Consider the following 21,020-nt stretch of genomic DNA (forward strand, 5'->3'; position numbering starts at 1 on the left):
CTTCACAACTTCTGAACTATGTGGTGTTACTGCTAATATACTGATTTTATGTTTAAAAGGCCAAAAGCTGTGTCCAATATACTTTTGTGGGCTTTGATGCTCTGTACAGGATAATCAATGGACAAGTGTTTGCTACCACTTCAATTACACTCTACATCTGGATGGCTTTTAGTAAATATAATTAGAATTCCAAGGCTAATACGAAGACATGGTTCACTGAAGCTACAAATATATATCTTTAAAGCAAAACACTAAAACCATTTTACTGAAAACTATTTTATTTTAAAATTAAGTGCATAGCACTCATCTAATTCCATTGGTGTAGAATTTAGCACCATACTCACTATTTGCAATTAATGTCACAACACAGATACATTTTGGTTTGCAGTCTGTACTTGAGTAGTGTTTATTTAGTGGACTTTGGTAAAGCCCTTTATACATATCATTAATCTCTTCACAGTACACATTTAATGATGGTCCAGTAATCTCAAAAAAAAAAAAAATGACCTACTTTAAAGACTAACCAATAAATTAAACAAAACAAAACCCACACAACTCCCCCCACCCTCATCCCCCAAGGCTAGCAGTCGTGAGTTGTATTTATATTGAAACCTAATGTTTTAAAAATAGTTCTGATTCTCCAACCATCCCATCCCACCCCACCCCACCCTGGGTATGCAGCAATAGTAACCAATTAATTATTTTATTCTACCCCCCCCCCAAAATTAATCCAGTGTTCTTTAGCTTTTTTAAATACAAACTGGGAAAGTGTTATAAGCTTTTTAAAAGGCATATTCTTCTATAACAAGAATGACATTTAAACCAATCAATAAAAGCATTTGACAAGACATTAAATTACCATAGGCACCGGTTGTTGTTTCAAGTTGGGATCTCTATCCCAATATCTTACATTCATAACATTATTGAGGTAGTTAAAATACTGAAAATTGGACTCCAGGTGCTGGGTTCTGAATGTGAATGTGAAAGATATATTCTCTTTTGAACCCACTTTCCCCCAAATAATTCAAACTCTCTTGAGGTAAGAACTACCAAAATCCAATTAGCAGCCTTCTGTAAAGAGGAAAAGCGATGATACTTTCAGAAAACAATTTTCAAGCTTGAAAACTGCCATGAGTGAGTGTTCTTACCTGAGTGGTTTTTTTTTTTTTTTTAAATCTACCAGACTCATAAATCCACATCATGCCCTATGTACTCTAATTATAAAGATTACCATTCTTTTAAGGAGAGGACATTCTCTAGGAATTCATGCTGGCAGAAGCCACCCACCCACATTTATCCACTGGAGCCATCTGGATCAGTCCACTACTGCGTTGAGTCCCTTCCCTTCCTAACAAAAGCCATTGGCTTGATTACGGAGACTCCTGCTGCATACCCACAACATCTTTATAATAAGTTTGTCTTCAAATGCATATTGTGGCAGTCACATACCTGCCATGCAGTTTCCCTTCTATTCAAGTGCTATCTTTAAAAAAAAAAAAACACAAACAAAAAGACACACCTTACTAATTTTTAAATCAGAAAGCTTCCCTCCACCAAATCTCTCTTCTCCCACAGATAAGAGCACAACGTATAGTTTCAGTTATTACAATGCTTGCTTTCTTTTTACTTTTTATTCCCTCTGAACTCTCCCCCCCCACTCCCCAAATTGCCCTTGCTGTAATGACTTCTTATTGCTGTTTTCACTCATTACCCACACAGTGAAATGTCCCAGGGCAGTTCTGGGGCCAATATATGCAAGTGGCCTTTGCCTGATACACAGACTGGCTGGATTGCAAGGCTGCTTATAGAACTTGTCCTCCACGGAACAAAGTGCTGCTCTAGCACAACCTGAGAACTACCCTGGCCACATTCCACTTCAAAATAAACCTACAGGACTTTATTCTAGTACTGACATTTTACAGTTATGCCTTCCTGGAAAAAACTTCGAGTGTAGTATCAAATCTGAGTATAAATCATTGATTGCACTGAGAAATGCAAAACCTATGTATGGATTATGAGTGATAGGAACCACTTCATTCATTCTAAGCTACAATTATGTTCTCAGTTGAAAACACATCCTAGCAGGAGTATTTTAACCTATGTTATACAGGTAGTTCATACTATAACATTCCCAAAGCATGTTGCATTACAGTTAAGTGTTTCCAAGTAGTACAAATTCCCTGAGTTAAATGTGTTTTAATCCTAAAGATTTGAGGTTGATCACTTAGGGTGAAAAAAACAATGAAAATTTATGACCATGATTTTAAGAGATCTACTCCACCCTTAATTTTAGTACATAAATCCAGATACCTACATACTGTGATAGGAAGTTATAACTCATCTAAAAAAAATTTTTTTTTACTGCACAGATCGGTATAGCATAGCAATTCATGAGTTTAAACTTAGTCAACAATTCATTTGTAGATCAAAAATGTAACTCAAAACTGCAGAATTAAAAAGAAAAAAAAAAGACCTCTTCAAAAATTAATACTGTAACTTTCCTTCATAAAAAGACCGTTTGGCAAGTCCACAGATAAATATTAGTCTCTGATGTATAAGCCAACATTAGGCCCAGAGCCCACCACAGGTCAAATCTCAAAATGGCGATTTAGAGTCTGTCCAAATTTTCTGTTGTATTGAATATTTTTGAAATATTTGGACCATCAGCCAGGGCTTAAAATTTTTGTCACACAGGGATGTGTTTTAACAGGATTTGATATACATACTGTTAAAGTGTTTGCAGTGTTTGTTCAGTCCTCCCAGGTATTCATGGTGCACTGAAAGGGAAATTCTGTCTTCCTGATGCTGGTATCTGAAGAGTTCTGATGCAATCTGAATCCCTTTCCTTTTTGAAGAGAAGATTACAAAAAGCTTGCCCCAGAGCTTCAAGTCACAGAACAGTCTGGGTCAGGAATTACCTTCACATAAAATCACCTTTCAAAGCATGGAGTAATGCAAGGGTAATGTTCATTTATCTGATAACTCCGGTTGTAAGAAACATTCAGACAGGGCTTCACTTCTACTGGTATTGCCAGTGACATCCCAACACCAGTCTGCACATGCCCAAGGCCCTGAACACTAGTTTGGAAGCCAGCAGGACACGTCTGTAGTGTGTAAGACGAGGTGTGTGTGGTAGATCCAATCTGCTGGCAGCTCGGCTGTTCTGCTACAGGATGGCGGTACTGCAGGGAGGTGTGGTGTGTCTGATGGAGATAGTGGGGCTGCTGAAAGTGAACCGGCCGTGAGGGTTGGGAGGCTGACTGCAGCACACTCAGCTGCGCCGGCTGGGACCCTGCCTGTCCTCTCTGCTTGTTGGCCTCTTTCACATCGTTATCATGTGCGCTGTATGGAGAGAGAGAAAACTGTTAGTAACAGCACTTCAACTCTTCAACAGCTGACTCTGCAGACTTCCCCACTGCCTACATAGCAGTCACTGTAACCATAATTTTAACAACGGTGAGATTTCACTCTCATCCTTCTAAAAACCCCGTTCCTTTGGCACAAACCTTGGGAACTCACTGCTGGTAGCTTTGGGGCCTATTCCTGCTTGGGAAATAGGTCCACCATAAGCACTTAAACACGGCTGCCACTTTGGCAACATCCTGGTGGCCCCACAATTCAAAGATGTGGAAAGGAAGACCAGGGCAAGATCTGGGTTGTGGGCTCGCTCACGTAAGAGCAGCTCCCTTCCTTTCCATGCACCCAGAACCATGACAGCAGTGACAGCCTCTCACTGGAAAATAGCCAAAGCCTTCCACCTAGCACTGCTCCTGAAGTAGCTTGCTCACGGCAGCCGACAGCTGTCAGAGCCAGTGTCCTCAAGCACTGCTATGCTTGTGAGAAGTTTTTTTTAGGGCCCTTTAGCCACGAAGAAAAATACTGAGAAATCACAAACACAAGATCAAAGAGGCTTACATCAATAGCCGTTCAATGCACTGCACTAAAAAGTCCCAGGAGTAAGCAGTAAGACGATGCAGTCTTGTGGGCCACGTTGGAGAAAGACGAAGTATAATCCTTGAAGAAGCCACACATGCAGCAGCTACTAAAGAAGGTGCATAATTTAGAAAGGCATAATCTGTGGAGACATCAAAAATGAACCTAAGCAACAGAATACACAAGTCACAAACTCACAAGTCACCTGCTGGCATTCACAATGACTCACCTTGCAAAGATACTTCCAGGAAATAATCTGCATACTTGGCCATGTAGAGTTTCGTTTTTTCCAAGCAAATCATCGGCCAGCCATCATGAAGATCTGTTTCGTGTACTGCTTCAGAGAGATAATACTCAATGAAATGAGCAGCTGTTGGAAGGCAGAGGTTCCACTGAAAGGTTTCTAATAATAACAGTTCCATATGTAGCAAATTTTGCTTTGTTAATACTAGATTCATATTAGTCATACAACCCAGGCTGTTGAGCTGTTCCAGCTTAGGCACGCTATCTTCTTTTTCTTCAAATTTACCTTATAAGGAAAGGGTGGGGGGGGGAGAGAGAGAGAGAGAGAGAGAGAGAATGTTAACATAAGTGATCATTATAGGTCTAGTCACTTTAATGGGATTTGTGGTCTCACAGCAAAGGTTTAGATCCAAAGACATTCCTTCTTCTACCTTGGGCAGATATAATTGTGCCAGAACTCTGGCTCTCACATTTTGCATGTTTTCTCTCGTGTAAACATGTTGATCTGTGTCACACTGTGTAATGAAAATAGTCCTATGTGCCAATGAAAAAGTAACTCAAATTTCACCAGCCAAATCTTTCCAGGAAATTTCTTTTGAGGAGGGCAGGCAGTGGTTGGTGGAAGAAAATTATTTTAGAATAGAAGAAAGTACAAAGAATTTAATGTCATGGAGTTATCTGAAATCAAAAGTAGCTAAGCTTCAAGTGTTTCATCTTGGCATAGTTTCAGCACAATCTCAATTCTAGAGAGACAGTGGGAGAAAAAAACTGGGTGAGTATCTAATAGGCATTCTCATTCCACAGAAAGACCTCCTCTTCAGAATTTACAACAAAAACCTAGCTAAGTCTGTTATCAGAAAAGGGAGGGGAGGATACTTTATATCTACTTTTACATCCCATTACCGAAAGCAGAAGAGAAGTAGACAATCAGATGGCTAAACTTCATTATTCCAAGGCATTCACTTCTTTTCAGGAAATACTCATCCAAATGTACAGCTGAGGAATAGAATTCCCTCTCCAGCCCCAGAATAACATTTCTATAGATCATGTACCATCTCACATTTAAATCACTCATTTTAGGTATCTCTAGAATTTATCGCTGGAGAAAATTCAAACTGCCAAGTGCCAGTATGGTTTTCCAGAGGCAGCAACAGAACCAAAAAATTGATTTCAAGTCTCTTTGGGTTTGTTCCATGGTGGTCCATAGAAGAAGGGAAATTAACTTAAACCTTCTACTTTCTAGTATTATGTTCTATTTTACATTTAAGTTTAAAATAGTCATATTATATTGCAATTATTTCTAACTGTATTATATGTAATATAATCTGTCATACAGAAATCTTTAAAAAGATTTCTCACAAAAGCTTTTATACTTGCTCAAAATCAGAGTTGTTAAGACTATGTTACATATTACTGTATATAATTTTTTATTTTACTATTTGGTAATTCTTTTCAACATATTTGGTTTCCCTGGAAATCTTGTAATTTTATTTTATCCATTTAAAAATATATATTTTGGAGAAGAGCCAGAAAGACTGCCAAGCAGCAAATGAGACAAGCTTCCCTGTGAAATTTCTCTTCCAGAAAGGATGGATTTGTATCACACACTGGAGGTGCTACAACAAATGGTAGTGGCCATCTGCCCAGATACTCAGTATACTGGAGCCAGTGGCGTTGTTCAAGCCAGCCTGCCTCAGGGCTGGGGAAAAAGCACTGCTGACTACCTTGGGTCTTTGCTTGGAGGGTGGGGGAACTGAGGTAGAGGGGTTTTATCTTCTATGCCAGGAGAGCCAAAGCCCATGACCTGAAAAAGACTCAGACCCCAAAGAGAATTATTCTCCCACCTCAGAAATTCTGAGCTTCTGGAGCTTTTTGAGCTCTAAACTACTGTTAACAAAATATTCCTGCAGTTACGAGTTGATTTAAAAAAACACATACAATTCAGACTTTAAAAGAACCTAGATAAAGAACCCTTCCCGATTCAAATCACATATAGATGAATTTACAAGTTTTTCCAATATAATATACTTAGTACAGCAGAAAGCACAAAAGTGGTCTTTATGACACAGTCATCCAGCATCAGCACTGCATAAAGATACAGGAAAGGAAGGAGTGTTCTCAGTGTCAGAATGGAGAAGGCCCTCGGAATTTAGTTCAGTCTCCCTCTGGATGAATCATTAAAGCTCTTAAAGTACCCTGCCATTTGTGCAGCAGCAGTAACACTAGCAGTATACTTCAAAGGAATATCGTAAAAATTAATGTGTTTATTTATATCATGCTTGAAGTTCCTTTGAAAAATTAATACACTATAATTCACTGTTTAATTCAAGGATTAAGAATGTTCCATATTACCTCCTTAAAATTTTCAACCTTGAAAACAAAACCATATACACCAATTTCAAAGCTCAAAAAACCAATTTAGTGACGTTGGCCAATTCATTGAAGATCAAATAAGCTGAACCAAGCCAAAAATGGAAGCCAAAAAGGAAGACTTATGTTTGAATTCCCAAATTTGTACTTCTAGATCAAAGTATTGCACTGGCTTATATGGAAACGACAACTATCCAAATAGACAAGACTTCGATATTACTAAACACCTGTGGGGTTTCTGTATTTATAAAAGTACTTGGCTATTACAAACATGAAAGCCTTTGCAACCTGACTTGCAGAGTTAAAAATAACCTGGTACTGCATAAATAACCATACGTGGGATTTTATTCAGGCTTAAGTTTTTTGGTACTTTTTCATTATATACAGTGATAAAAATACTCAGAATCACACACAATAAAGGATTTTAAAAAGGAATGACAGTATCAGTAAGTATCTGCATTCATATCCATAGTTTTTGTTGTGCTGAAAGCTATGTGCATGGATATTTTAAATCTACTTATCTGCAATACCACATACACATCACAAAGATCAGTTTCTTCAATTGAAAGGAAATACCAGAAGCCATGTGATTATATCGATAAAGGCCTCAAACAGGAAATAAGGGCACAGGAAATTCACATCTGCTTCCCAGAAAATAAAGAATTAGACGCCACAGAAACAAAATACCAGACTTTCTTTCCTTTAGAGGAAATGCTCAGATCAGCCATGGAAACCAGCACATTTTCAAAGCCGGCAGTGAATGGCAGTTATGTGGCAGAAGGGCAAGGATCAGATGTCACTGTAAACTCTGCCAATCCACATTCAATTCTGTTATTACTGAGTAGGAAAAAAGTCATCCTTAATATATACTAAGGATTTTCACAAATTTGTAAGACTACCAATCTAATAGAAAAACAGGTAAGGAACAGGAAAAGACAATTCACAGGGGGAATAAAGGTTTTATTCTCATTAAAAATTGAGGCATATATCAAATCAACTAGGAGATAAAAATTTCACCTTTCAGTTAATCAAGTAAAAAGCTCTGTCAATCTATTACTGCTAAGCAAGGAGAAACAAGCACTTGTCAGAGATTTTTACTATTAACAGCCTATAATCTTACTTTTGGCTTCATCTTGATTCTGAGATCATTTCTTAGTTACAGAAGACCCTGAGCAAATTATCAAAAGCCTCATTCATCTCCAAGACTGCTTTCATGTTCTCCACAAGTTCAGGGCTGATCATAGAAGCCAAGGGAAGCCAGCATATGCATGACAAAGAGTTGGAATTTGAGAATTTCGATGAATCAGAGACTTTTTTAGAAAGAGCCAGAATCTTTAGGGCTAGAGAGCCAGACTAAAGATTATAGAACAGTTTATGGAAGAATTAATCATTATGATCTGACTTTTACGTTTCAATTTCCTATGTGTAAACATCTTACCCACTTGATCCTCACAAGTTTGTTAGTTAAATGTCTTTAGTTTCATTTTATAAACAAGTAACTTCAGACTTAAGGGTTGCTGAAACTCATATTGTTGACAAGAGATTCAAATCTATGAAATTCATCACTGTAATCCCTACTCTAAAACACTGTGCACCCCTCTCCAATCAGGGACAGTCCATAGGCTGTCTCTTCTTACCTCCAAATAGTGCAGACCCATAGGCAGCTGGGTATGCATATTACCTGGAACTCACAAGCCGTGCTCCATCTTTGGCCAAACTACTGACAGCCTCCTCCCATCCTATTTAACAAGTGGAATCCAACTGTCACCCAGTCCTGTCAGCTGTAAGCTGTTCTTCAGTTTTACACAACAGGCTGCCCAGCCCAAAGCAGAGAGCAGCTGGAGAAGGGGGACATACAGAGCTCAATCATTCTGGGAGGAGGGAAGCATTACTTAAAGTTTATGAAACCTAACTGGAGAGCTGCCAAAAGTAAAATGAGTGTAAGAATGTAAAAAAACTAAAAACAGGCATCAGACACTGAAAACAGGCTATCAGTTTATAAGCATCTTAAGTACTTTTATTGTAGTAAAGTTACAGAATAGAGGCAAGAGAGATTGCAGCCAACTACTAAGGGCCAACCTCTGCGATTCCTGACCCAAGCAGAGAGCCCACAGATTGAACTCTTGCCCCCTGCCTTACATGGAGGGGCTGAGACCCTGAGGGATACCTACTTCACACTCTTCCATTCTCCAGTGGAAAAAGAACAATGGAAAAACAATCCTTTCTCAAGGGGTGTAAGACAAAGGGAGGAGGTATCTGACTCTTTTAGTAATAGCTGATCAACAATTCATATTTGAACCACAGCAAATACAAATTCTAAAGCCTAGTTCCCGGAAAATGTGCAAAATCATCTTCAATAAAATAAATTGATCATAACCGGAAACAATAGATAATTAAAGAAACAGTAAGAGTTAACTCCATTCCAGTCAACCTAAAATGGAGTGCAAATAAATTATCCTTTCCCCAAATCGTAGAAATTGCAGAAACTTGACATCAGTGCCAACCACTGCATGGTGGCCAGAAACATTATTAGATTATTTAACTAGAGTCCCCAGCGAACTTTAGCAATAACATGTAGTTTATGAATATAAGTTACCGGTAAATAAACTTTAGTCACAAATGTAAGTTGGTCCAGAAACGGATTCTGCATCATTCATAATTTCACAGTTCGCCAGGAGGAATCTCCTATTTGGTCTGCATCACACTTTTAAGACTCTTAGACATAGAGCAGATGGGGCTTGGTGGTGGTAAAAGCACAGTGATGGCCACAACAGGCAAAAATCATTTTTCATTAACGATCCGAAGTTTTTAAAATAATCTAATTTGTGTATGTGATTTCCAGTGTCTCTCTACTATAAACTGATCCTATTAGGATAACAAGAAACCATTCTATTTATGGATTCTCACACATCCAATATGTCAAGTATGAGTTTTTTCAATCCTATGCAAACTATGAAACCACAAAGAGCTTCACAGCCAGTGATGAAACACATACAGAATTGTGCATGAGATTGTTTATGAGAATGACACTCTAATTAAAGGTTAAAGGTTAATTATAAAAATAAATAAATAAATAAAGGTTAATTATAAATGTCCAAGTACTACCTCTCCAGCTTTCTAGGTAGAGGAGAGAGGAACAGGTGATGTTTCTGAATCTTAGAGGACAAAAGATTAAAGGAGAGCTATAGATTTTCAGGAACTAGATGGTATTCTGATAAGACTGGTTCAAGGTGCATGGGAAGAGGGTGGGAAGAAAAGACTAGAAAGATGGCTGGGTCCACATGAAAGGTTCTAAATATTACATTAAGGAGTTTCTACCTTAACCCACAGGCAGTGGGAAATCATTACCAGGGCTGTGTTTATTTATATTCAGCTCAGTCCACAAAGGATTTGAAATAACTTACAAAAAGACCTCCAGGGAGAAAAAATAAGTAGTTGAGGTCATCAGATCAAAGGAATAACAAGGGTAGAAAAAAAATCTGAGAAGAAATCAGTATTAGAAATTATCACACAGGCCTGCATTTGGTTTTAGGTTTACTTGTGGTCAAAGCACAAAGTTGTTCTAGAAAGAACTCTGGTGGCAGGTTATAGGGGGAATGTTCCTTAGCAGTCACACAAGATCCCAAACCCTCAAGTGGGGGTTAGAGATGAAGGCAGTAGGTATTTTTACATCCTACCTTAAAGTAGGGTTTATATTCCTAGTATAATGACATGAATAATATAAAAGTAATGAATTCAACTTCAACATCAAATACAATCTTTCTCACATTACTAAAAGAAGAAAAACCCAATTACAATTCCTTTACTCACCCTCTTTTTCTTCAGTCAAGGTACTAACATGAAAGGAGTTACAGGAAGAAGCAACAAGAAAGAGGCACCAAATGGCCCACCAGTACATTCTGCATCAGGTAACAAATATGGTTTATCAGAGTCAAGTTTGCAGCCAACCATGGAGCTGTGCCTACTGCAGAAGTAAAGTTTTCCCATTTGTAGTAGTTGCCTGTGAATCTTTAGTTCATTAAACCAACTCATTATGTAGTCAGTAGAAGGTTCTTCTAACAATACAAAAGGATAATAAATTTTAGAGAGTTTCTCAACTTCGGTTCCACTGACATTTTGGGCCAGTAATTCTTTATTGGGGGCTGTCCTGTACATTGTAGATATTTAGTAACATCCCAGCCCTCTACTCACTAGATGATAGCAGCATCCTCCCAGGTTGTGAGGTTGAGGACAACTAAAATCATCTTCATCCAAAGACAACTATTTCCTGTGGGGCACCTTTCTTCCCAGTTGAGAATTTCAAAGCAATGGTTCTCAATGAAAGGTACATCAGAACCACCTTTGGAACTTGAGCCCCATGATACAGATTCTGAGTCAGTAGATCTGGAGTGGCCTAGACATTTGGATCAGAATCTTCAGGATGTAGGGCTTAAGAACATATTTTCAAAAGATTTCAGAGCCACTTTTTAATGTCGAGTTAAAATTATTATTCCAAGAAGCACTTTCAACATAAACTTTCTGATACTAGTAAACTGGAATGAATGGAATTTGGTGATATTTCATTGAACTCTACATAAATTTTCTTTATTATAAACAATGGAAATTTCCAGTCATATAGATGAGATTCATACTTACTTGCTAAAAGCAGACAGGAAAGTGCAACTAAATGCAGCTGCTGGATAGAGATGTCATATCGATCCATAAATAAGTCCAGCAAATAGACAGCAAGATGTCGGGCAGAAGGGCAGAGGGTGAAGCGATTGCTCACAATGGCAATCAGGTCAGCAAAATACCTTCTGAGACTTAGTTGAGGGGACTGGCCTTTGTAGGAAGGCAACTTCAGCTCCTATATCAAGAGGAACAACATTTAGTCTAACATAGCCTGTAGGAGTAGTATCTACACAATGCAAAGACAACTTTCTCCCCCAAATTAGTGTTAACAAGTGCCTCAAACAATTTTCCTGAAGGAAACACAAGTATGAAAAGTTCAGTGGAAGGATAATGCATAGCCTTAATTAATAGCATTTGGTTTAAAATTTAAAACCAAGCTTTTCTCCTTCATTTTAACTACCTCTGATGTGACAAATTGTGTTTCTTGCATTCCAGAATGGATATATTCCAGCAAGATTTTTGTATCCTGTTTTCCCTACCAGCTCTTTTTAGAAAAACATCCTTACCAAATTCCCAACCACACAACACATATACACCCCATTCAGGAAGCTCAAAGCTTTGGGTCAGAAGGTAACAGGGAAGTGAATATGGTATGATACATATTACGCTACACTTGCAGAGATGTGGAAGTAGAGATTAGTATTCATCCACTAGTATCTTCTAAGCATGTTTCCCTTTTAGCAGTTTTATGATGCTCTACTCTGCCATTACCTTTTCATGTACCTAAAAATTTTCCCCTCATTGCTGTTCAATCTCAGAATTATATATTTTAATATATATTATAAATTATTTTTTAATTAAGAAATTTTCTATACTTTTGAGGTATTTCCACAGCACAGAGAAAGATAGGTTCTAAATGAATTTCATGAGATCAGCATAAGACTAAAACTAAACCGAACAGGTATCATAATCACAGGAAGTTACACAGATATCCCAAAGGACAGGCAAAAAAAGATAAATGAGACTTCATCAAAATTAAAAACTTTTGTATATCAAAGTTCACTCTTTTCAATAGAGTAAAAAGGCAATCCACAGAATGGGAGAAAATATTTGCGAATCATACATCTGGCAGGAGGTTAATATCCGGATTATATAAAGAACTCTTTTATACATGCAATCCAACAACAACAACAACAACAACAACTTGCTTAAAAATGGGCAAAAGATTTGCTAAACATTTCTCCAAAGATATATAAATGGCCAATAAACATATAAAGATGCTCAAATTACTAATCATCAGAGAAATGTAAATCAAAACCAATATGAGGTAACATTTCACACCCACTGGGATTATTATATTATAAAAAAAAAAACATAAGGGCACCTAGGTGGCTCAGTCAGTTAAGCATCTGACTCTTGATTTTGGCTCAGGTCATGATCTTGGAGTTGTGAGATCAAGCTCCCCATTGAGCTCCATGCTGGGTGTGGAGCCTCCATAGGATTTCCTTTCCCTCTCCCTCTACCCTTGTCTCTCGCATGCTCACTTTCTCTCTCTCAAAAAAACCCACAAAAACCACAAAAACAAAAAAACAAAAATTAACAAATGTTGACAAGAATGTGAAAACCTGGAAGCCTTGTGTAATGGTGAGAATATAAAATTATACAGTAACTGAATAATGATATTACAATCCTCAAAAAAAAAAAATTAAACATTACCAGCAATTCCACTTTTAGATATTCAACAAGAACTGAAGGCAGGGACTCACATATTGGTACATATATTGATAGCAGCATTATACACAAAAGCCAAAAGGTGGAAACAATTCAGCAACATATGAATGGATAAACAAAATGTGTTTTAATTTAAAATGAAAAAGTTCTGAAAATGGAGAGTGGTGAAAGTAGCACAGTGTAAATGTACCTAATGTCACTAAACCGTATACTTCAAAATGGTTAAGGTTTAATGTTGTTGACATTTTACAATAAAGACAAAAAATGGAAGTTATATATCTAACTTAATAATATATAAAACTTTAGATAAATATTAGCCAATGTAATTTAATAGTATATCCAAGGAATATATTGTCATCAATTGTAATACATCCCTAAGCACCTGGTGGCTCAGTGGGTTAAGCATCCAATTCTTGGTTTCAGCTCAGATTGTGATCTCAGGGTCATGAGATCAAGCCCCCAGTTGGGCTCCATATGGAGTCTGCTTGAAACTCTTTCTCCTTCTCCCTCCCCCATGCCTGCTCTCTCTAAAAATAAATAAATCTTCTTTTAAAAAATTGTAGTATATCCCAGGAATGCAAAGATGGTTTTTTTAATCAGGAAATCTACTAATATAAATCATAATTTAAAAGTCACACATGAATATTCACAATCATCTTGATAGATGCCAAAATAGCATCTAGACAAAGGTGACCCTGGGAGAAATAATATCAGATGTACATTTCTTTGATGAAGAATAGGAAAGGAGGTAGGGAAGGAGGTAAAAAATCTCAAATTTAAGAGCCAGCATCTCACTTGGAGATAAAGCCATAAAAAGATTAACATTCTAGTGCCTGCTATTAGCAATATTACTTAATATTATTCTGTGAACAATAGAAAAAGGAAAGAAAAGATTTAATGTTTGGAAAGGAAGAGTCAAAAGTCACTTACAGTAATAAAATTATTTCTTGAATGACAGAGTTTATATCTAAGAAAACCAATAGAAAAAATAAACAGTATTCAGTAAGATGGTTGTTTACAAAATTAACATTAAAATCAACAGCCTGTTTGTAAATTAGTAACCAGTCAGAAAGTAGAAGATTCCATACAAAGAGACTATAAAAATTAAAACATCTAGAAAAAATACCTGTATTTCAGCACTCTATGAAGGTTAACATTAAAATTCTGAAGAAGTATGGAAAACTTGCATACGTGCCTTTGCACTCCTTTTTCTTGGATAAAGAAATCTATTTGATAACAAATGGCACTTCAAATCAGGAGAATAGATGAATTTAATAAATGTTTCTGACAGGACAGAATTCTCTCTTATTTAGAGAAATCTTATACATTGATGATAAAGAAAAGGCAACATTTATGAACAGTTTATAGGACAATTAAATAGGGGCCAAAAACAAAAAATGGCTCCTCTCATTCAAAATGAAAGAATTACATAGTTTTTCATTTCCCCGATTATAATTTATTAACTGTTGCTTATGCTACTGAGAGTGAAAACAGGAACTACCATATATTTAATAGATCAGGTTGATAGAACCTTTTGGAGGGCAATCAGGTAACATAAATTTTTAAAAATGCAGATTGCAAATACCCTTTTACCAAGCAATTTACCCTATATATAAGGAAGTCCTTTGCAACAATGTTTTTAATAGCAAAATAGTGGGAAAAGCTTGATCCAACAATCTGGATGCATCTCCAGGAATTCACTGCTGAGTGTATAGAGCCGATCCCAGATCACATACTCTGTAATTCTATTTACATAACATTCTTAAAAGGACAAAATTACAGACACAAAGGACAAACTAGTAGTTGTCGGGTTAAGGGGGAGAATAAGGGTGGGAGGGAAGAGGGTGTGGCTACAAAAGCATAACATAAGAGATTCCTATTGTAATTGGAAAAAAAAATGTTCTGTATCTTGATCATATCAATGTTAATATCCTGGTTGTTATACTGTACTAAAGTTTTGTCAGATGTTACTACTGAGGGAAACTGGGTAAAAGGTATAGGGGATCTCTCTGTATCATTTCTTACAACTGCATGTAAATCTACAATTATCTCAAAATAAAAAGTGCAATTAAAAAAAGCTTGGCAAAAAAATAAATAAATAAATAATAATAAATTAATTTTTAAAAATAAATAAAAATTTAAAAATAAAATAAAAGGCTTGGCATTCTCAATAGGGAATTGATAAACAATCAATAGGACAGAGATTCAATGTGGACATTAAAATAAAGGGCAATATGCGGATCCCTGGGTGGCTCAGCGGTTTAGCGCCTGCCTTTGGCCAGGGGTGTGGTCCTCGAGTCCCGGGATCCAGTCCCGGGATCCAGTCCCGGGATCGAGTCCCACGTCGGGCTCCTGGCATGGAGCCTGCTTCTCCCTCTGCCTGTGTCTCTGCCTCTCTCTATGTCTATCATGAATAAATAAATATGATCTTAAAAAAAAAATTAATAAATAAAATAAAGGGCAATAGACCTAAATGTGTTGATACAAAAAAAAAAAAGAAAGAGTGAGTTGAAATGATGTTGGGGTGAAGGATGGTATACAGAACAGCTGTATACAACTGTATACAACAACAGTATACAGAACGATGGTACAAGAGGTATCATCATAACACATACGACCTCTTATAGCAACAACAAAAAATATTTGCATATATACTAATTGACTGGGTATCTTTTCAGGAAAAGAACAACAATGGTGGTAACCTTAGGGGATAAGAAAATAGTGAGTTGGGAAAAGCTCATTTTAAACCTTATACTATCTGATTTTTTTAACCATATGCATGTTAGTAGGAGTTACTTGGGAGAAAGACTCATCAGACATTTAAAATTTTTACAGACGCCTGGGTGGCTCAGCGGTTGAGCGTCTGCCTTCAGCTCAGGGCATAATCCTGGAGTCCCAGGATCGAGTCCTACATCACGCTCCCTGCCTGCTTCTCCCTCTGTCTAGGTCTCTGCTTCTATGTGCCTGTCATGAATAAATAACTAAAATCTTGAAAAAAAAAATTTTTTTTACATATGTGAGAAAAGCATATACAAACGTTATTTAGGAAAGAAAAATCATTGGCTTAGGCTTGCTTGGTTTGTTGAAGAGAAAAAAATTATATATTAATGCCCCCCAGAAAAGGAACATGCCTATTTCTCATGCAGCCCCCAGGGTTTTCTTCTCTCCTTCACCATTTCTGTTGATCTTTAGAATGGAATAAATGAATTACAATTTCAAACTTCACTTTTTTTTTGCTGTCATCATATGACATTTATTGAGCACCTCTTATGTAGCAGATACTGTGCTAACCCCAGAGATAAAAGCTGGAAAACAGTCTCAAGCCTCTCTTGAGTAGGTAAACCAAAATACAGAGATGACTAGGAGGTAATAGAGTAATCACAAAGTATTGCAGGAACATGGAGATGGAAGATCTAACCCAGCTCAGGGGATGGAGCACTGGGAAAAAACAAAGCCAGAGAAAGTTTTCTTTAAAAGAGGCGTGAACAAGGTCTCGAAGGCTCACTAGGAAACATAGCTAGGAAACACTTTCTTGGCTGACTTTATTTTTCACTATATTAACTTTATTAGATATAGACAAAACAAAGGCAAGAACACCAAAGACCAACAAGAGATTTTTAACAGTGTGTCTAATATTTTCTCTATTCTCTTTACATCATTTTAAATGGTAAAGTGTAAGTGCTTACCAGATGGCAGTCAAATTTAGTTCTCCTGTTCCAGGTAGGGCAGTTAGGCAAGCATGAGAAGATGACCTGTGCTTCTCTCAGCTTACAAGGTTTTTCTAGTATCTATTCCTGACCCTCCAGAATTTTACAGTTTTGTTCCTCTCTGCTTCTCAGAGTCCCATAGGACCAAAGCACAGAGACCTGAACATATCATCTCCATCTCCAGCCTCAAGTACTAGTCAGTTCACCACCCCAAATGCTATCCTTTTCCCAGAACAGGTTACTGTCCAGCCAGGATGGAAATAAAGGGATAGAAGGAATACTCACAAATGTAAACGCAATTCTGTGGGATATTTTCTGAATGTTTCTCACAAGCTAGCATTGTTCTCATCTGTCATAAAAGCTCCTGAAAATACTTCCTAAGCATCCTAAGGCCCTCGTAAGTACAGCAAAACAATGAGAAAATAGAGAAGACACACAGGTGGGAGAAGACAGGTTCTTTGTAATTTTTGGTAGGGGGTGTAATTATATTTCAGAAAAACAGTACAGTTGGCATTTGGGGTTGAAGAAAATATCCAATTGTTGTAATTTTTACCCTTCCCTAGTAGATACAATGCTGATCAAAGCAATTATTCCTCCAAACACCTTGGATCTAAAGACAGAATACCTTCCATAGTGTCTGAATGGCAACTACCCAAAGGAAGACCTAAATCAAGATGCTCTGAGTTATAGGAGCCTAAACTCCATGAAGACAAATTATGTGTCATTCACTATTACCACTGTAATAACTGTAATACCTGGCATAGCACCTTATATATGACAGGTACTCAAATATATTGAATAAATAAGCGTATGACTATTCAACTAAATCAGCTTGGAATTAAGATGTATATTTTATAAGAAAAGTTTAACTTTCCTTGACTTCAGTGTACAACCAGGACTCTTTCCAGTTCCATGACATTCAAGTTTTACTGATTAATATAAATTATTCAAAAAGTGTGGCCAGTGTGTCAAATGTGGCTTACACACTGCTTAAAGATAAAATAAAGACAACCCAGGGCAGCATGCCACAGGTGGCACAAGGTAATTTTCAGTGGCATTCCCTCAGATCCTCCACTATCCCATCCTCTGATAGTCTGTAAGCAATGTTGGCACAGGGTTGTGTCATTCCTTCAATTCTCTTGAGAGCCTAATACACAGAAGTATTCAAGAAATCTGCAGGAAAAAAAATCCACTTCCAACTTCAACTGGCAAAACTAATTCAGGTAGTCATTCAGGATTAAAAATACACATAAAAGGAGATCCCTGGGTGACTCAGTGGTTAGCGCCTGCCTTCAGCCCAGGGCCTGATCCTGGAGACGGGGGACTGAGTCCCATATTGGGCTCCCTGCATGGTGCCTGCTTCTCCCTCTACCTGTCTCTGCCTCTCTCTCTCTCTCTCTCATGAATAAATAAAATCTTTAAAAATAAATAAATCAATCAAAACACACATAAAAGAATTAAAAAACATGGAAATCCTTTTGAAAAAACTTTGGAGTTTTATGTCACTAAAAAAACAAAAGTATCCTTAACATCAAATAATTAATTCCACCACAAAGCAGAGGGATAAAGAGCTGACACTTAGAAAAAGAGAACATTTAAAACTAAAACACCACACCTTAAAAAAAGAAAAATCAAAAGTATATGGACTATTTTTAGAGTGGAAAACCTGAAACTCTCTTCCTAACACTCCAGAGAACCATTCCATAGTGGAGACTTCTTGTGGTAGGAAAAACCTCTTAGGAGGCTGAAGTGTATTTTGTGTATCTAAGAGGCTGAATGTCAGAACTAATAAGTAGTATTCAGAAATCCCAAACCTTAGAAAGGGTACAGTTTTAACAATTAAAGTCAGAATTAGGGATCCCTGGGTGGCGCAGTGGTTTGGCGCCTGCCTTTGGCCCAGGGCACAATCCTGGAGACTCGGGATCGAATCCCACGTCGGGCTCCCGGTGCATGGAGCCTGCTTCTCCCTCCGCCTGTGTCTCTGCCTCTCTCTCTCTCTGTGTGTGTGTGACTATCATAAATAAATTTAAAAAAAATAAAAATAAAAAAAAATAAAGTCAGAATTAGATTTTCTAAGTTAACCTGGTTTAAAAAAAAAAAAAATCAAGATACAAGTTCATTTTCATCCCAGGATCTCTCAACTCCAACAGTCAGCATTCCTTTCATTAAAGAATCAGCTGTTTTGCTTCTCTCTCATTTTCTATACATAGCAAATGGCTCTCTCCATCCACGGTGAAAATGACTTAAGGATGGTTTTGGTTCTGGTCTCTCTTCTGGTTATCAAAGAGGCAGAGATGACCCATTAAGCTGAGATGTGACATACAAAATAAAATTGTTACTTAAAAGCAACAATATACAGAAAATTGTATGTTCCCCCCGTCCCCCCCCCCCCCATTAACTATTAAATATGTCAATTTTCTGCCTTCTATTAGCTGGAAGGGGCAGTTAACACCTACCTTAAGAGCATTTTGAGCAGCCCACAAGGGCTGTTTACCCAGGGAAAATAACAACAGTTATGGCTTAGCGCTTCTATAAACCAAGCAAGCACGTTCTAAACTGCAGTATCAGCTCATTTAACCTCACGATCCCCCCCACAGGGCACGTTCTGTTATTATTATTGGTTCTACAGATGAGGAAATTGGGAAACAGAAAATTAAGTAACTCGTCCAAAGTCTCCCAGCCAGTTAGTGGACAGGCTGGGGAACTGATGTACATACAGGTGTGACGTAAGACCGGAATGCGACAGCGGCCGCAGAACCAGGAGGGCCACCCTGCCCAATAAAAAGCCAGCACACATTTCTGTTTAAACACGGTATCGAATCCATCCTGCTCCGCCGTCCCTCTCCCAAACACCGCCGCGCCCCACCCCCTTCCCCAGTGCACTTGCAGGTTCTTCTGATACCTTCGGGGGAAGAAACTGGGAAGTTAATTAACCTCCAGCAAATGAGCCAACGCGCTTTTTCTGGTCTGCAACCCAGTGACCGCACTTCCCAGGGAGCCGCGAGTTATACTCGCTGGCACCAAACACCTGAAAGGAGAAGTCTGGCATCGGGGTTACCTTGTATCGAAGCGCTTGATGAATGTCGGCGGCCAGCTGTCCCCGCCACCACTGTCCCTCCAGCTCCATGGGACCGGGCGGCGCGCCTGGCCGGACGCGGCCACTTCAGTCTGCAAGACACACCCCAGACGCGGTCACGGCCAGCACCTCCACACCACCGTCCGCGCCCCCTCCCGAGGGCTGTGACCTCGGGCCCTGGGTGCCGCTGCCCTCACCCGGCCCCACCGAGAGCGAGCAGCGAGCCGAGGCCCCGAGCTGCCAAGGCGCGGCCCGGGTGCGCGCACAGAAGCTGGAGGGGGAGGCCCCGCCGAGGGCTCCCCCGTCCCGGGTGCGAATTCTCGCGTCGGCCGCGGGAGCCGAGAGGCGAGCGCCCACCCCGCGCCGGGGTCGGGGCCGGGGCCGGGGCCGGGGCCGGGGCCGGGGCCGGGGCCGGTGCAGGGGCCCGGGCTCGCGTTCCTGCCGGGCGGGCCTCCACGCCTCCGCGCCTCCCCGCCTCCCCGCCGCTGCCGGCGCGCGCCCAGGCCGCTCCCTCCTCGGCCCGAGCGGCCCCCGAAAGGCGAACAAAAGGCCGGGCCGGGCGGGTCCGGGTCCCGCGCCCCGCGCAGGCCTCCCGGTCCGCACGGCGGCCTCCCTTACCCGGAACCGCGGCCCTCACAGCGCCAGCCCCGCCGGCGTGCGGGGGAAGCCGGCCCCGCTCATGATGCGGAGAGTCGGCCGCGAAGCGCCGGCCTCAGCTCGGGCCCAGCGCCGGGGCGCTCGCGCCGCCCATTGTTAAAGGACCGGCAGGCGGCTCCGCGTACAAAGCCAGCGCGGGGGCACATGCGGCCGCGCCGCTGCCAATCTCGTCTCGCGATACAGCGGGGTCACCCCCGCGCCGTCCAATCGGCGGCCGGGCCGGGCCCAGGTGCGGCGGCGGCGGCGGCGGCGGCGGCTCGGCGGCCCCGGCCGGGCCCCGCAGGACCCCGCAGGGCCCCGCAGCACGGCGCCCCGCGGCCCCCGACGGCTCGGCCGCTCCGCACGCGGGAGCCGGCCCGAGGGGCGGGCACAGGCAGGAGGAGGGCGCCGCAGAAGTTACGACGTGGATGGTCATCCCAGGGACCAATCTGCTCGTGCCGCTCACCTGCCGAGCACCCCGGCCGGCCCCCGGTGCCCGCGGAGGAAAGTTCGGAAGCCGCGGCTTGGCCCTTAAACCCTTTACAGGGTGGATTCAGTCTCTGCTTTATCTCGCCTCCCGACAGCCGCCTCTACATCCTGGGAGCTGCTCCCTGCGATTATTAATCCCTCCATAAATGCTCGAGCCGTTACCGAAGCTCCTAAAAGCTTTGCTTTTTCGGTGAAATTTTGCTGTCTCTGAATTCCACCTCAAA

General features: G+C 40.1%; 1 protein-coding gene across 3 annotated transcripts; it reads right to left on the minus strand.

Annotated features, from left to right (window-relative positions):
• Positions 1–266: 266 nt before the first annotated feature.
• On the minus strand, positions 267–20,446 carry CCNJ (cyclin J). Of its 3 annotated transcripts, none has more exons than XM_041745646.1 (6): positions 20,290–20,446; positions 19,654–19,763; positions 11,182–11,392; positions 4,163–4,462; positions 3,916–4,039; positions 267–3,342 (listed from the first exon to the last, which is right to left on the minus strand). In XM_041745646.1, the coding sequence occupies exons 2-6, from the start codon at positions 19,720–19,722 to the stop codon at positions 2,931–2,933; spliced, it is 1,116 nt and encodes a 371-aa protein (XP_041601580.1). In that variant the 5' UTR covers positions 19,723–19,763; positions 20,290–20,446; the 3' UTR covers positions 267–2,930. The 3 variants fall into 3 exon arrangements, with proteins under 3 accessions (XP_041601580.1, XP_041601579.1, XP_041601578.1); XM_041745645.1 differs by having other exon boundaries at positions 3,916–4,042; XM_041745644.1 differs by having other exon boundaries at positions 3,916–4,075; positions 20,290–20,445.
• Between the last annotated feature and the right edge of the window lie 574 nt (positions 20,447–21,020).

The sequence above is a fragment of the Vulpes lagopus genome, chromosome 2 (assembly GCF_018345385.1).
Source record: "Vulpes lagopus strain Blue_001 chromosome 2, ASM1834538v1, whole genome shotgun sequence".
Taxonomy (NCBI): domain Eukaryota; kingdom Metazoa; phylum Chordata; class Mammalia; order Carnivora; family Canidae; genus Vulpes; species Vulpes lagopus.

What these genes read in the sequence shown, in the direction of transcription:
- CCNJ (XM_041745644.1), bottom strand. Translation starts at nt 19,722, where the DNA reads ATGGAGCTGGAGGGACAGTGGTGGCGGGGACAGCTGGCCGCCGACATT. An exon ending in ATCAAGCGCTTCGATACAAG is followed by an intron (nt 11,393 to 19,653) that starts GTAACCCCGATG and finishes CTCTTGATATAG; the next exon opens with GAGCTGAAGTTGCCTTCCTA. An exon ending in TTCCTGTCTGCTTTTAGCAA is followed by an intron (nt 4,463 to 11,181) that starts GTAAGTATGAAT and finishes TTTCCTTATAAG; the next exon opens with GTAAATTTGAAGAAAAAGAA.